This window comes from Oncorhynchus gorbuscha, linkage group LG13, assembly GCF_021184085.1.
Source record: "Oncorhynchus gorbuscha isolate QuinsamMale2020 ecotype Even-year linkage group LG13, OgorEven_v1.0, whole genome shotgun sequence".
In the NCBI taxonomy this organism is placed as follows: Eukaryota; Metazoa; Chordata; class Actinopteri; order Salmoniformes; family Salmonidae; genus Oncorhynchus; species Oncorhynchus gorbuscha.
This window is the reverse complement of record NC_060185.1, coordinates 38,915,875-38,931,591: the sequence shown is the minus strand read 5'-3', so window position 1 is coordinate 38,931,591 and position 15,717 is coordinate 38,915,875. Positions and strand designations below refer to the sequence as shown.

General features: G+C 42.4%; 1 protein-coding gene and 1 long non-coding RNA gene across 2 annotated transcripts; both read right to left on the bottom strand.

The window, feature by feature from the left end:
• Positions 1 to 1,143: 1,143 nt before the first annotated feature.
• Positions 1,144 to 9,867, bottom strand: LOC123992307 (NACHT, LRR and PYD domains-containing protein 1a allele 5-like). The gene is made up of 9 exons (XM_046293465.1): positions 9,752 to 9,867; positions 9,064 to 9,541; positions 6,607 to 6,732; positions 4,501 to 4,636; positions 4,371 to 4,421; positions 4,133 to 4,204; positions 3,844 to 4,009; positions 3,516 to 3,637; positions 1,144 to 3,382 (listed from the first exon to the last, which is right to left on the bottom strand). The coding sequence occupies exons 1-9, from the start codon at positions 9,865 to 9,867 to the stop codon at positions 3,354 to 3,356; spliced, it is 1,296 nt and encodes a 431-aa protein (XP_046149421.1). The 3' UTR covers positions 1,144 to 3,353.
• A 67-nt stretch (positions 9,868 to 9,934) lies between these two features.
• Positions 9,935 to 12,838, bottom strand: LOC123992851. Its single transcript, XR_006831319.1, has 6 exons — positions 12,806 to 12,838; positions 10,731 to 10,796; positions 10,605 to 10,628; positions 10,414 to 10,452; positions 10,210 to 10,257; positions 9,935 to 9,981 (listed from the first exon to the last, which is right to left on the bottom strand). It is a non-coding gene; the product is annotated as an uncharacterized LOC123992851 (long non-coding RNA).
• Positions 12,839 to 15,717: the final 2,879 nt, after the last annotated feature.

Below are 15,717 nucleotides of genomic sequence, written 5' to 3'. Positions count from 1 at the left end.
CCTCGACAACTACTGTGATAATTATTATTTGACATCTTGGCCATGTTATGTTATAATCTCCATCCGGCACAGCCAGAAAAGGACTGGCCACCCATCATAGCCTGGTTCCTCTCTAGGTTTCGGCCTTGCTATGGAGTTTTTCCTAGCCACCGTGCTTCAACACCTGCATTGCTTGCTGTTTGGGGTTTTAGGCTGGGTTTCTGTACAGCACTTTGAGATATCAGCTGATCTAAGAAGGGCTATATAAATACATTTGATTTGCTTTTCCATGGTCATTTTGGTGTGTGCTGGAAAATCTTTCTTATTGTTGCCTAACAGTCAACAACTCCTTTCCCTGGACAGTTGGGCAGGGTTAAATGGACTGAGTTCTCTGATGTGGGTCTCTGCTCAGCTCAGGCATTCAGTCACTCAGCCATTCCCCTCACCACTGATACTACTATCACACTAAGACACACATCACTGATTCTACACACTACCAGCGCTCAAACCACATTTCAGGAACTGGGTGACATGTGACCTAAGAGACTGTGTAATATCAGAGTAAAAATTGGCTGTGGTCTATATTTGATGTCACATGGTGTTACTATCCCAATATAAACCTACCAGTTGGAAAAACATTGTCATTTGAACCAGTGTTGCCCACTGAGCTGCTCTAATGTATGAGGTTTGGGGTTTCCATCTGAGTTTTTCCGAGATACAGATACACAATCATTTGTTAATGAATATGCACCAATGCCCTCTGATACAGTGACAAACAAATGAACTCATCTTGATCACCACACACACATACACACAAATAAACAGACCGCACACTTCCAGTGTGACATGTGATTTCCCTCGGTAAGAAACCACAGTGTGAGTCAGAGTGCCAGGAGGTCAGGCCAGTGGGCATTACAATCCCTCTCTGATCATGTTCATTTCTCTGACTCAGTAAGATGTTACTGTAATGATCCGCATACACACACCCTGTTTCCCTCTCACCTTAATGTCAGAAGAGTTGTTGGTGGCCAGGTAGATGCGAAAGGAGTAGGAGTTGTTCAGAGCCAGTTCCTTATACACCAGGACCACCCCGTGGTGCTCTACAGGCTTGCTGCTCTGGACAAGTATGCCTTGGGTATAATAGGACAATAGTACACTTAAATAAATATTTAGCACTTTTATTGGTGTTTTTAAAATGAAATGTTAAGTCTTTTGAAAATATTAACATGTACACTTTGTACAATGCATTTTATGGTTTATGTGAGTTTGCTTAAAGCGTGATGAGGAGTGATAAATGTACTTATGAGAGTCCAGACGGCAGCATTAACATTTGCCTTGCATTTATCTCCATTCCATGCAGTCATTAAAAGAGACAACCGGCAGAATTGTTTTCAGAGCTTTCCCTTCCACATACACCTCACCAGAACACACCGCAGAAAGGTACGGGTACAGAACCGGTTACATAGGATAAATGTTTGATTAACTCATAGCCTAACATTCATGAAGACCATCATCTGCTAGCTGAAAATTATTTGCAATTAAACATTATTTATCAATTTTTACAAAAATGTATTTTATTCAGTCAAAGATTTGTAATCTTAGACACCATACCCAGAGCCCTATGAAGGCCCTTACCTGAGCTGCAACATTACAGAAGTACACATGTAAGGATGGAATATTAATGATGGCCTTTTTGGAGCGGTCACTGTGTAAAAATATGTACACACTTGCAAATAGCATTCAATAGACAACTTAACTCATGGTTTTCCCATTCATCATTTCACAGTTAATCGTTGTTACTCTCCCTGGGGTATTTGGGTCCCAGTATTGGCAACAGTGACATCCCTATTGAAAGGTGTTTAAAATGAGTTAGTAGCCCTTTTTATGAACAAAAGAACCGTCCTACATTAGTGGTTTCTGGAATTCAGTCAATCCCACCATGTTCAAATCCGCTGAGCGTGATTTCCAGGCTACAGAATGTACACTATCCAGTCTAAACAAAAGTAAATATTACCAATCTTTTCTCTGAGATGAAGCTTAGTTATCCCCATTGTCAGTTTGACGGCTCAATTTGGTCATAACACACAAAAACGAACAAACAAACTACAAAAAAAAACAATCACAGTATAGTTTTAAAAAACAGAAAATATGTACACCGTATTAAAAGTACAGCTACACTCCTTGAGTAGTTGTTCCATGATTAAGTAAGTGGCAATGCCTTGATTGAGAAATATCAAAATACAAAATGTACAATGTTTGAGACAACAGCCCTGTAAGTGTGTTAGCAGTTTCCATACCGCAGCAACATGTCTGTTACTGGCTACATATTAGCTACCTATTTCCCAGAGCTCATCTATGACATAAGAGGTCTTCACTGCACCACAGGTCGCAGCATCAGCTCCTGGCTGTTTGGGGTACCTCTACATAACGCCTGCATTATTCCAGGTTAATGGACCATTTGTGTATGTCTAAGAACATAACCATTCAAGATTAAAGGTTGTGGTGTAATTCTGTTTCTATGCCTTTGTTGAACTCCTGTTGAAATCCTGAGAGAACATGAGGGGTGAAAAGCCAGGTTTTCCCACTACTAAACATCAATACTAGGCAGGGCACAACGTTCTACAGCTCTAGCATCCAGACCTGCAGAAATCAAACATATCATTGTAAGGTAATTGAATCCCAATTCTCTTGGGCTGGAAGGGGCTGACAGTGCTAGGCTGGTGTGCCGGCCCTGCCTAGACAATGGCAGGGGACACATAATGCTTCTGATCTAGGATCAGTGTACCATCCTCAATTTATGAAGGAGGTATGCAAAGCTGACCTTAGATCAGCCTCTAGAGCAAGGGCAGGCAGCTCCAGTCCAGTGAGTCGGGGCTGGATTGGTGTCACACTTTTGCCCCAGCCCCAACTAACACACCTGACTCCAATAATCAACTAATTATGATCTTCAGTTTAGAATGCAATTAGTTTAAATCATCTGCGTTAGCTAGGGATGGGGAAGAAATGTGACATCACTCTGGCCCCTGAGGATTGGAGTTCCCCATCCCTGGACTAGCGGGGGACGTTCATCTTACTCCATACAGCCCTCAAACTCCACTCTGGACCCCGAAGCCAGTTCCACTGCATTTCTTTCATTGTTCCCTTCAAATCAGGGACTGATTTAAACCTGGGACACCAGGTGTATTAATTATCCGGTAGAACAGAAAACCAGCAGGCTCCGGACCTCGTAGGGTAAGAGTACCCCTGCAATACAGCAGAAGCAGAGGGATTTCTGTCTTCAAGGCAAGAGTTCAAACGTCTCTCTCCCATTGTCTCTCCGGCTCATTGACGATAGGGCTGCGGAATGGCAGGGACCTTGGGAGGCAAAATACATCTCATTCGGCCGCTTTATTGTCTATCATATCTGAGGAGAACACAGACAGAAAGAGACAGACAGAAATGGGTGTATGTTAGTAGGAGACAAGAATGAGTACAAATATCTGTGTGGAGACAGGTGCTTGAGTGTTTGTGGCTCTAGTCTAATGTGTGTCTCGAACCTTGCAGTGTCTTGAGGACCTTGTTGGGCAGGTCATCCAGCTCCTGTAGGCTCATCAAGAGGTGAGTGACCGTGGCTTGACCATTTGGCCTGCCAGTCTTCCAGCGCTCCAACGCCTTAAACCTGAAACCCAACACGAAACAAGTTGAGGGTCACATCATCTAAAAAAGAAATCGCCAAAAATATGAATCAAAGAAAGTAAGTTATTGTACAATTATTGAATGATCGGTGTACCAAGAATGCTTAAATGAAAAATGTCCAAAATAATGGCTGGCGAGTAATATAAAGTTGAGTTTTAAGGGTGCAGATACTATATCTATCTACTGTACCTCTGCATGTCGACATCCTCCTCACTGGCCTGTATATCGTCCAGCTCTTTGGAGGACAGGTCCAGGCAACCGATAGCCACCTGCTTCCACTCCTTCCCCTGCATCTTAGCCACCTGCATCAGCTGCTTGGACGACACATCTTGGACCTGCACTGTCCGCACTCCGTCTGGGGACAACAGAGGAACGTCAGACTTAAGGGTTTTATTCAGGGCGACTGAACAGCAACTCAACAGGAATAAGACCACAGTAATAACAGCAAATGACACAATGGATGTGTTCAAACCATCACCTGACTCATCTGCGCATCGACGTCTCTTTTTGGGCAACTCTTCCTCTGATGTGCTGGTGCTTCTCTTCCTGTCTACAGAAGAGGAGAAAAAAAGCTACTTTGTCAATCAAAAGATACTTTGTTATGATTGGATGAAAAGTGCTTGTGTATAGAGAACTTGATGTCTAGAACATACACTGGAATGAAGTGAACTCTTGATGCCGATATTGAGAGGGGGCAAACAAAATGACAAACTTACTATTATTTGTCAGTTTCCTTGGCTTTTCAACTGTATTGTCCACACAGTCACCTGAGAGGAAGATACATTAATATCCTGCACCTTAACCCACAACACATTACAGACAGACGCACAGCAGGTGTGTATGTACCTTCTCTGATGGTGGCTGACCACACAGTCTTGTCGGACTCTGTCTCTACGAGGGAGACCTTGAAAGGAGGGGGCTGCTCAAAGAACACCTCAAAATATCCCTTCAATTTAGTCACGGCCAGCGTGAACGGCAAGTCCTGCAGGACACCAAATACACACAACGCAGACATTATGAGGGGCGGCAGGGTAGCCTAGTGGTTAGAGCGTTGGACTTGCGAGTTCAAACCCCCAAGCTGACAAGGTACAAATCTGTCGTTCTGCCCCTGAACAGGCAGTTAACCCACTGTTCCCAGGCCGTCATTGAAAATAAGAATGTGTTCTTAACTGACTTGCCTGGTTAAATAAAGGTAAAAAAATAAAAATAAAATAAAATGAATAAACGCACATAGTACATAATGTACCAACACTGAGTATACAAAACATTAAGAACACCTGGGTTGTGTTTCGAGGACGCATGGCTTTTGACCTTCGTCTCTCCCGAGCCCGTACGGGAGTTGTAGCGATGAGACAAGATAGTAACTACTAACAATTGGATACCACGAAACGGGGTTAACCTCTTCAACCTATGGGGGCGCTATGTCATTATTGGATAAAAAAAGTGCCCGTTTTAAGCGCAATATTTTGTCGCGAAAAGATGCTCGACTATGCATATAATTGGCAGCATTGGAAAGAAAACACTCTGATGTTTTCAAAACTGCAAAGATATTATCTGTGAGTGCCCCAGAACTGATTTTACAGGCGAAACCAAGATGAAACTTCAAACAGGAAATGAGCAGGATTTTTGACGCTCTGTTTTACTCTGGTCTCCTTATATGGCTGTGAATATGCTGTGAACGAGCTTATGCGCTCTGCTGTTCGTCCAAGATGTCTGCAGCATTTGTGACGTATTTGTAGGCATATCATTGGAAGATTGGCCATAAGAGACTACATTTGCCAGGGGGCCGTCCTGTGTCCTTTGTCTAATTTGGTGCGTAATTCCCAGTGGCAATTATTTTACCATGCGATACAGAAGGAGGCTCATACTTCCAGGAACGATACATCATTGAAGAGATATGTGAAAAACACCTTGAGGATTGGTTCTAAACAACGTTTGCCATGTTTCAGTCGATATTATGGAGTTAATTTGGAAAAAAGTTCGGCATTTGGATAACTGAATTTTTTTTTTTTTTTTGGATAACTGAATTTTTTTTTTTTTTTTGGTAGCCAAACGTGACGCACCAAACAGACCGATTTCTCCAGCCCAAAAAATCTTTCAGGAAAAAATTAACATTTGCTATCTAACTGAGAGTCTCCTCATTGAAAACATCCGAAGTTCTTCAAAGGTAAATGATTTATTGAATGTTTTTGCTGGTTTTTGTGAAAATGTTGTCTGCTAATGCTAACGCTAAATGCTAATGCTAAATGCTAACGCTAAATGCTAGTTTGGTAGAGAAGCATATTTTTGAAAATCTGAGATGACAGTGTTGTTAACAAAAGGCTAAGCATGAGAGCTAGCATATTGATTTCATTTAATTTGCGATTTTCATGAATAGTTAACGTTGCGTTATGGTAATGGACTTGAGGCTGTAGTCATGATACCGGATCCGGGTTGGCTCGATGCAAGAAGTTAAGGACAACAAAGCCCTGACCTCAATCGTATAGAAAATTTGTGGGCAGAAATGAAAAAGCATGTGCGAGCAAGGCGGCCTACCAACCTGACTCAGTTACACTAGCTCTGTCAGGAGGAATGGGCCAAAATTCACCCAACTTATTGTGGAAAGCTTGGGGAAGGCTACCCGAAACATTTGACCCAAGTTAAACCATTTAAAGGCAATGCTACCAAATACTAACTGAGTGTATGTAAACTTCTGACCCACTGGGAATGTGATGAAAGAAATAAAAGCTGAATTAAGTAATTCTCTCTACTATTATTCTGACATTTCACATTCTAAAATAAAGTGGTGATCCTAACAGACCTAAGAGGGAATTTTTACGAGGATTAAATGACAGGAATTGTGAAAAACTGAGTTTAAATGTATTTGGAAAAGATGTATGTAAACTTCTGAGTTCAACTGTACTGTAGGTCAGTGCTTACAGGTTATGCAGTAATGGGTGAATGAAACCTCACCGCAGGGCTGATGTCTCCCTCTGGTTCACTCATGAGGCGGTACCTCTTCTCATCCAACTTACAGGTGGGTGGCTTCTCTACCTTCAGGTAACGCTTGTTGGCGCAACGCACCTCCTTCCATATGTCCTGGAGTGAGTGAGGGGTAGAGGAGGAGAAAGAGAGGCAGAGAGACAAAGGAATAGACAGAAGTAGACCAGTGATTTACCATAAGTAAGCGAGAGATTCTAATAATGGTAATAGCGGGGATGACTATTCCCTGTTCAGGAAACATGGGAGTTGGTGGACGGAGATGTTTTCCATGGTCATTTTGGTGTGTGATGGAAAATCTTTCTTATTGTTGCCTAACAGTCAACAACTCCTTTCCCTGGCCAGTTAGGCAGGGTTAAATGGACTGTTCTGAAGCTGAGTGCTCTAATGTGGGTTTCTGCTGAGCTCAGGCATTCTGTCACGCAGCCATTCCCCTCACCACTGATACTACTATCACACTAAGACACACATCACTGATTCTACACATTACCAGCGCTCAAACCACATTTCAGGTACTGGGTGACATGTGACCTAAGACTGTGTAAGATCACAGAGTAAATATTAACTGTGGTCTATATTTGATACACATGGTGTTACTATCCCAATATAAACCTACCAGTTGGAAAAACATTGTCATTTTAACCTGTCTGGGAACGGGGTTCCGCTAGCGTTAGCGGAACAGCCAATGAAATTGCAGGGCACCAAATACAAATCAACAGAAATCTCATAAATTAAATTTCTCAAACATACAAGTATTAGGCACCATTTTAAAGATACAATTCTTGTTAATCCAGCCACAGTATCTGATTTCAAAAATGCTTTACAGCGAAAGCTCCACAAACGATTATGTTAGGTCACCACCAAGTCACAGAAAAACCCAGCCATTTTTCCAGCCAAAGACAGGAGTCACAAAAGGCACAAATAGAGATCAAATTAATCACTAACCTTTGATGATCTTCATCAGATGACACTCATGTATGCTTTCTTTCGATAAAATGCATATTTATATCCAAAAATCTAATTTTACATTGCCGTGTTATGTTCAGTAGTTCCAAAACATGCAGTGATTTTGCAGAGCCAGATCAATTTACAGAAATACTCATTATAAATGTTGATGACAATACAAGTGTTATGCATGGAACTTTAGATAAAATTCTCCTTAATGGAACCGCTGTGTCAGATTTCAAAAACACTTTACGGAAAAAGCATACCATGCAATAATCTGAGTACGGAGCTCAGAGCCCAAACCAACCAAAATAAATATCCGCCATGTTGTGCAGTCAACATTAGTCAGAAATAGCATTATAAATATTCACTTACCTTTGAAGATATTCATCAGAATGCACTCCCAGCAATCCCAGTTCCACAATAAATGTTTGATTTGTTCGATAAAGTTAATCATTTATGTCCATATACCTCCTTTTGTTTGGGCATTTGGTAAACAAAGTGAAACGCGCGTGTGACTTCCAGCTGATAGGTCGGACGGAAATTCCAAAAAGTTATATTACTGGTCGTAGAAACATATCAAACAATGTATAGAATCAATCTTTATGATGTTTTTATCATACATGTTCAATAATGTTACAACCGGAGAATTCCATTAGAAAAGCAATGGAACGGGAGCTACCTTTCATGTGAATGCGCGTAACTGAGCTTGTGGCTGCTGGCAGGCTTCTGACTAATTAACCCTCTCATTCAGCCCCCCTTCATACTAGAAGCATCAAACAATGTTCTAAAGACGATTGAGATCTAGTGGAAGCCTTAGGAAGTGCAACATAACCAATATCCCACTGTATCTTCAACAGGGGCCGAGTTGAAAAACTACAAACCTCAGATTTCCCACTTCCTGTTTGGATTTTTTCTCAGGTTCTTGCCTGCCATATGAGTTCTGTTATACTCACAGACATCATTCAAACAGTTTTAGAAACGGCAGAGTGTTTTCTATCCAATGCTACTACTAATATGCATATATTAGCTTCTGGGGTTGAGTAGGAGGCAGTTTACTCTGGGCATGCTTTTCATCAAAAAGTGAAAATGCTGCCCCCTATCCCAATGAAGTTAACCAGTGTTGTCCACTGGGCTAGATTCAGATCTAATGTATGAGGTTTGGGGTTTCCATCTGAGTTTTTCCGAGATAGATACACAAATCAATACACAATCATTTGTTAATTAATATGCACCAATGCCCTCTGATACAGTGACAAACAAATGAACTCATCTTGATCACCACACACACATACACACAAATAAACAGACCGCACACTTCCAGTGTGACATGTGATTTCCCACAGTAGAGACCACAGTGTGAGTCAGAGTGCCAGGAGGTCAGGCCAGTGGGCATTACAATCCCTCTCTGATCATGTTCATTTCTCTGACTCAGTAAGATGTTACTGTAATGATCCGCATACACACACCCTGTTTCCCTCTCACCTTAATGTCAGAGGAGTTGTTGGTGGCCAGGTAGATGCGAAAGGAGTAGGAGTTGTTCAGAGCCAGTTCCTTATACACCAGGACCACCCCGTGGTGCTCTACAGACTTGCTGCTCTGGACAATGGGCCCCACCGGGGACAGAGACGATACACGCCACTTTACATGGCTGCCAGAGTGATCTACCGAGGGCTCAATCATCGGACAGCTGTCCTTCATATGCAGGACACTAAAGGTCATTTCACTGTCGGGGTCAGCGAGGCAGAGGAAGTGAGGGAACTGGATGGAGGTGAGGATGGATGAGGGGCTGTTGACACAGTCCACGTTGAAGATGGGCCCAGCGAACCTCCAGGAGTCCCTGAGGAACATGCCAAACTTGGACCAGGACAGGACCGAGTAGCGGATCAGGACTCTCTCTGACACCTCAAACACCAGGCCGGTGACGGAGCACTCATATGTCCCCTCTCCCTCCAGCTGCACCCTGACACACAGAACACAGAGAGATGGACAGACTCATACCAGTCAGACAGACACTCAGCAGAAGGGGCATTAGTGGTTTGGGGATTTTATTATTTATTAAAAAAGAGAGGTAGAGATACTAAGTAAGCAAGAGAGTAAGAGATTTAGAGATGGAGAAAAAAAGAGGGAGAGAGAGAGAAGGAACGAGGCTACAGGTAGAAGAGCTACTCACTGTAGGCGTCCTTTAGAGATCTTCCTGGGAGTAACCAGTTCATTGCCTTGACTCTGATAGAGAAACAGACATGGTACTAAGATTGGCCCCTGTTCCTCTAGTGAGTCTACAGCCATACTGTATGTCTCTAAAGCTTAATTACACAACTATCGTTCAATTCCACAATCAAACAAATGTACTTACCTGCTGGACAGCCTTGCATTTTTCACAGCATGGCTTGGGGGGCACATCTGACAAAGGAGAAGCCAAAGGTCAAACTAGGCACTCCCTCTTGGGGGGCACTCTACCTCTCAGACTATGATTTGCAGACACATTTTCATAAAACTATGAATGCACCCAGATATCCTCTCTCTAGCCTTTCAACCATTACAATCTCCTTTGTCTAGGATAGCTCGACATTTTGTGGAAAAAGCGAAACATTTGGTAGTAGAATGACTTGTGTCAAACTGAGGATATACCTTTAGCAAGGGAAACCTCTGCATCAGGTTGAGGAGCCGACTCTGACTCTGTAGAGAGATAAGTTACACCTCATGAAGGAAGTTGGGGGAGAGGAGCAATCATTCTACTCAGGACTTTGAGGTGAAAGAGGATATTCATCTGTATTTCAGAGGCAGGATAAGGCAGATATAGGCATTGTGGCTGACGTTTTAGTTCCCACTCACCATTACAGGAACCCTCAACGTCAGGCTCCTCAGATTCTACTGGGACAAGCCAAGAAATAATACAATTATTTCTAAAAAGATCCTAACTGACTGAGTAAAGACAAGCTGGAGGTGCTGGTGTGACCGTCTATCATCACAGATTGTAAATGATTTTGATGAAGCTGACAGAACAAGGCCTGTGTTTTTCTCACCTCCTTCTTTCTCAGCAAAGCCGTCTGTTGAAAGACAAAGAGAGAGAATGTTGTGTTAGAGGGTGGGGATAAAGCCTGAAGATTCATACTGTGATGGAGAGTTTTTGATCTCTAGCAGCCGCTCACCAGAATCCTCCTCCTCTTCGTCCTCCTCTTCTTCAGAACTCTCCTCTGTAGATGTCCCTGCATTGTCTGTCATAAAAATCCATAGGACATGGAGGGATGAACTTTGAAAACGTTTCTCATTCTAAGTGTACTTTCAAATAAAGAGGGGTGAGGGAAATTGATTGGTAGTTCAAACATGACTTGAGAGGGGGTCTATATGCCTATATGCAGCTCAGAGACCATTAGAGTTCTGTTTGAGTAGTGTTCACAGGGGGGGGCTTCTCTTTGAGTGAAATCTCACTCTATACGAGGAAAATACAAACATACTGCAAAGGTGTGTCCACCTGAGCCACTGTTATCATTTTCAGTCAGAATATCTGTAACAACTGAACTTTTAGTAGAGATGTCTTGGGATAGGGGTTAATATGGAATTAGGAAATCTCCTCTCTCCATCTTTCCACCCCACTTTACCCATAAAGTAGCAGGTAGCCTAGTGGTTAGAGTGTTGGGCTTGGAACCAAAAGGTTACTGGATGGGATCCCTGAGCTGACGTGGTAAAAATAGGTCGTTCTGCCCCTGAACAAGGCAGTTAACCCACTTTTCCCCGGTAGGCCGGCATTGTAAATAATAATTTGTTCTCAACTGACTTGGCTAGCTAAATAAAACATTTAAAAACCTCAGGGGACTGGCCCTCTGTGGGACCTGCCCCAAACAACTCCAGCCCATCCCCTGAGAGTTTTCTGAAGGTTCTCTACTCATGTCTACCCTAGGCCTGTTACTAACAAATGAAAGAAAAAGAATATCATACTTTATCGATTTGTACCCTTTTATGTACTGTCTGACGGAGCATGATCTAAATGTTGCACTTCTGTTGTCAAACTGTGACAAAGTTCATTCTGATGAGCTCATCAGTGTATACCGTATATCTTCACTCACATCACTCATCTGAAACCTCCACAACTGATTCCTCACTAATGTAGATTAACGCAAACTGGATACAGTATGTATATGAGCGTATTGTAATTCGGTGATATGTCTGTGCTTTTTCTATGTATAGGGCTGAGGGCCCCTGTGTCGGGGCTGTAACTTTACAGAAGCTGATAATCTCATTCAGAATGACTTACAAATTGTATGCGTCATACTGTAAGTGCATCTGAAGTAGGGCTGTGATGATTGTGTAACGATTAATTGCCATGCAAATGGTCACGATTATTGTTATGATTGTCATTTTTGTAGAATATATTTTGTAATGCATCTTTGAAAATAAGCTACGAGATACCTAAAGAATACAACACAGCTTTGGAGAGACAATTTCTCAAAAGCAAATGTTTTTGACTTCTTGGAACTTATGAAAATCAAGCTTCTCCACCCAAATCATTGTAAAATGATTACCAACTTTTACCGTTTTCATGTAAAAATGAAAGAAAATGCTACTGAGTAAAATATATCTACTTGAAAATAGAGTTGAACCCCCCACCCCCATCTTAAAATGTATGTATTCAGATTATATTTTTTTTCACCACGGTTATTATCAATAACTGTCCTAATCTAAAGTGAAACTATGGCCTACCTGGTAAGATAGAGTGAAGTGAACTGGTGCCCTGGTGTACAGACATGGCTAGCTCCAGGGGTATCTGTACCCAGCAGGAGTGAGTCTGGGTCAGGCCTTCTAGCTGAGAGCCTGGCATTAGCAGAGGGGAAGCTAATAGATGGAGCCAGTCCTCCCTGGGGCAGGGAGCCTCATCTCAGACTGAGAACCAGCCAGGTCTCTCTCGCTCGCTCTCTCTGCTCTACAAACGTCCCTCTCTCTTGCTCGTTCTCTCTCCCTCTCCCCTTATCTCTTTCCCCCCCCATCTCTCGATCTGTGTCCTCATATGCCTCCAATCGCTCTCTGCCTCATCTAACATCCACTCCGTCTACCCTCAGACAGCACGCTTTATCAGCCCAATGTACATCACACACACACACACAGATTTGTTTTACTGGTGTTGACTGCCATCTCCTGGTCTAATTAAAGATCACATTAATTCAGAACTTTTTGCCACATGAGACAACACATTTCATGCACAATCAAACAAAGAGCGAACGGTGCTTACCCTTCTGGTCAAGGGCAGGGATGCCTCCATCGCTGTTGGTTAAAAGAGATAGGAAATGATAAGGGCATCCCAAGACGTTATCAAAATGGAGTTAGGAGAATACAACTTCAGTTTATGGACCAGTGGGGGGAGGGGATTATGGGTGTGGAGAAGAGGGGGTGGAGCTGAACTGTCCAGCTGCAGACCCATCTCGGTCTTCACTTCCTCTCTCTGATGTACACACAAACGCTCATTTAACTGAAGCACAAAAGCAGGAAGTGGAGGAGCTGCCAAAATCTCACGTTCATGACATCAGCCCATCCTACAGTGTGGTGTGGAACCCCCACCCCATACATAGTGACCCAGTTTTACACACTAGTGTTGGACGGCTGGTACTGCAAACACATGGAAAGGTACTGGCTGATAATAGTGCTTGTGATTATAAACCATAAGTTCTTAAAGAGACAGTATCAGAGAACATCAAAAGTTGATCTAACATCAAGACACAAAGGGAAGGGTTTTGCAGTGAGCAGTGTTACAGGTTTATTTTCAAAAACATAGTAATGTGCATCATCCAGAGGATGTCTCTCAGCCTCAGACAAAGCATGACACTTGGTGATTCAGTCTGTGACTTGTGTGAACAAGTTCAGCACGCACAGAGAACTAGGTCAACAGTATTTATTTTTTATTTTACTCCATCGTAAAAATACTGCGCTCTAGGTGATCAAAAGCCAGAGTTGACTCAAGTGTAGTCTTTAGTCCTTTACCACAGAGGAGACTAGGAATAAAGGAGAAACACTTTACTGAGTTGGCATGTGTTTACAACCTCTTTGATAATAAGAAAGTAATTCATCATGATAACTGTGCATGGTACCTGCAGATAAGGTCCTGAAACAATGATTGAATTGTGACAAATTCATGGGCTATTTCTAGTTCTGTGTTGTAAATAGTCACTCTTTTAGATTTAATGAAACCTGATAAGCTAGTTGTCCTCATCCTCATTGTCCTCAGACAGGAGTACAGGAAAGACTGTTTACTTTTCCAAGGTCAATGTTTGACACAGCCAACAGGTTTCTGTATCACAACACAACTGTTATACATTTCCATGGCAGTCATATTCCCACATGTACTCTGCCCGTGACACGCACTGATCTGTTTCACCTGTCTTTGTGATTGTCTCCACCCACCTCCAGGTGTTACCCGTTTTCCACATTATTCCCAGGGTATTTATTCCTGTGTTCTCTGTTTGTCTGTTGTCAGTTCACCTTGTTTTGTCAACCAGCGTGTTATTCCATGCTCCTGCTTTTTCCTTGTCTCAGTTTTTCTAGTCCGCCTGGTTTTGACCTTTTGCCTGCCCTGACCTTGAGCCTGCCTGCATCCCTGTACAGTTTGGAACTCTGACCTGGTTATGAACTTTCACCTGTCTTCGACCTGCCCAATGTTGTTTAATAAATATCAGACTCAAACCATCTGCATCCTGTGTCTGCATTTGGGTCTCACCCTGTGTTATACTTTCAGCCTCTATCCATCTCTCTGTAAATTATTTCTATGTATTTCTCTTTGCCCTCTTGTCAACCCTGGCCTCTCAACATCTCTTACTTCTCTCCCACTCATACAAAACCAAACCCTCCCCGTCCTTTCTTGTCTCTCTCACCCCTTCTCTCTCTGTCTGTGTCTCTGTGGTGCGATAAAGCCACCGTTTTTGCATGTTTCCTACAGCCTTACATGAACACACTGAAAGCCTGTGAACAAGGGATAGGGAATCATCAGTTAGTTCTAGTGCTATAGTTTTTGACACAGCTCCAATTTAGCCTTGTGTACCTCAGTAGGTTAACATATCACACACCATCAGTCACAATATTAATGATACACTAAACTGTCAAGTATGAGGGTAAAACGTTATGCCTTCGTGAGGGGTCATATATTCCGCAGATATTGTGCATTGTATATTTATGTATACTGAACAAAATTATAAACTCAAGATTTCAACGATTTTTCTGATTTACAGTTCATATAAGGAAAACAGTCAATTTAAATAAATACATTTAGGCCCACCCACTTGGGAGCAAGGTCCACCCACTGGGGAAACAGGCCCAGACAATCAAAATGAGTTTTTCCCCACAAAAGGTCTTTATTACAACCAGAAATAATCCTCCGTTTCATCAGCTGTCCATGTGGCTGATCTCGCAAGTGAAGACGGCAGATGTGATGGTCCTGGGCTGGCTACACGTGGTCTGCAGTTGTGAGGCCGCATGACCGTACTGACAAATTCTCTACAACAACTTATGTTAAAGAAATTAACATTCAATTCTCTGGCAACAGTTCTGGTGGACAGTCCTGCAGTCGGTATGCCAATTACACACTCCCTCAAAACTTGAGACATATGTGGCATTGTGTTGTGAGACAAAACTGCACATTTTAGAGTGGCCTTTTATTGTCCCCAGCACATGGTGCACCTCTAATGACCATGCGGTTTAATCGGCTTCTTGATATGCCACACCTGTCAGGTGGATGGATTATTTTGGCAAAGGAGAAATGCTCACTAACAGGGATGTAAACAAATTTGTGCACAAAATTTGAGAGAAATAAGCTTTTTGTGTGAATTAACCATTTCTGGGATCTTTTATTTCAGCTCATGAAACATCGGACTAACACTTTACATGTTTCATTTATGTTTTTGTTCAGTATAATTGAATATCTACAGTACCAGTCAAAAGTTTGGACACACCTACTCATTATTTAATACACATTGTAGAATACTAGTGAAGACACCAAAACAATGAAATAACACATATGGAATCATGTAGTAACCAAAAAAATGTTAAAGAAATGTTTGAGATTCTTCAAAGTACCCACCCATTGCCTTGATTACATCTTTGCACACTATTCGCATTCTCTCAACCAGCTTCATGGGGTAGCCACCTGGTATGCAT

Excerpts from the sequence above, each read along its gene's own strand:
- LOC123992307 (XM_046293465.1), bottom strand. The coding sequence starts at position 9,867 with ATGGCTGTAGACTCACTAGAGGAACAGGGGCCAATCTTAGTACCATGT. Across the intron at positions 4,637-6,606 it reads AGGGAGACATCAGCCCTGCG|GACTTGCCGTTCACGCTGGC; the intron begins GTGAGGTTTCAT and ends GGTGTCCTGCAG. Across the intron at positions 4,422-4,500 it reads GTCAGCCACCATCAGAGAAG|GTGACTGTGTGGACAATACA; the intron begins GTACATACACAC and ends TCTTCCTCTCAG.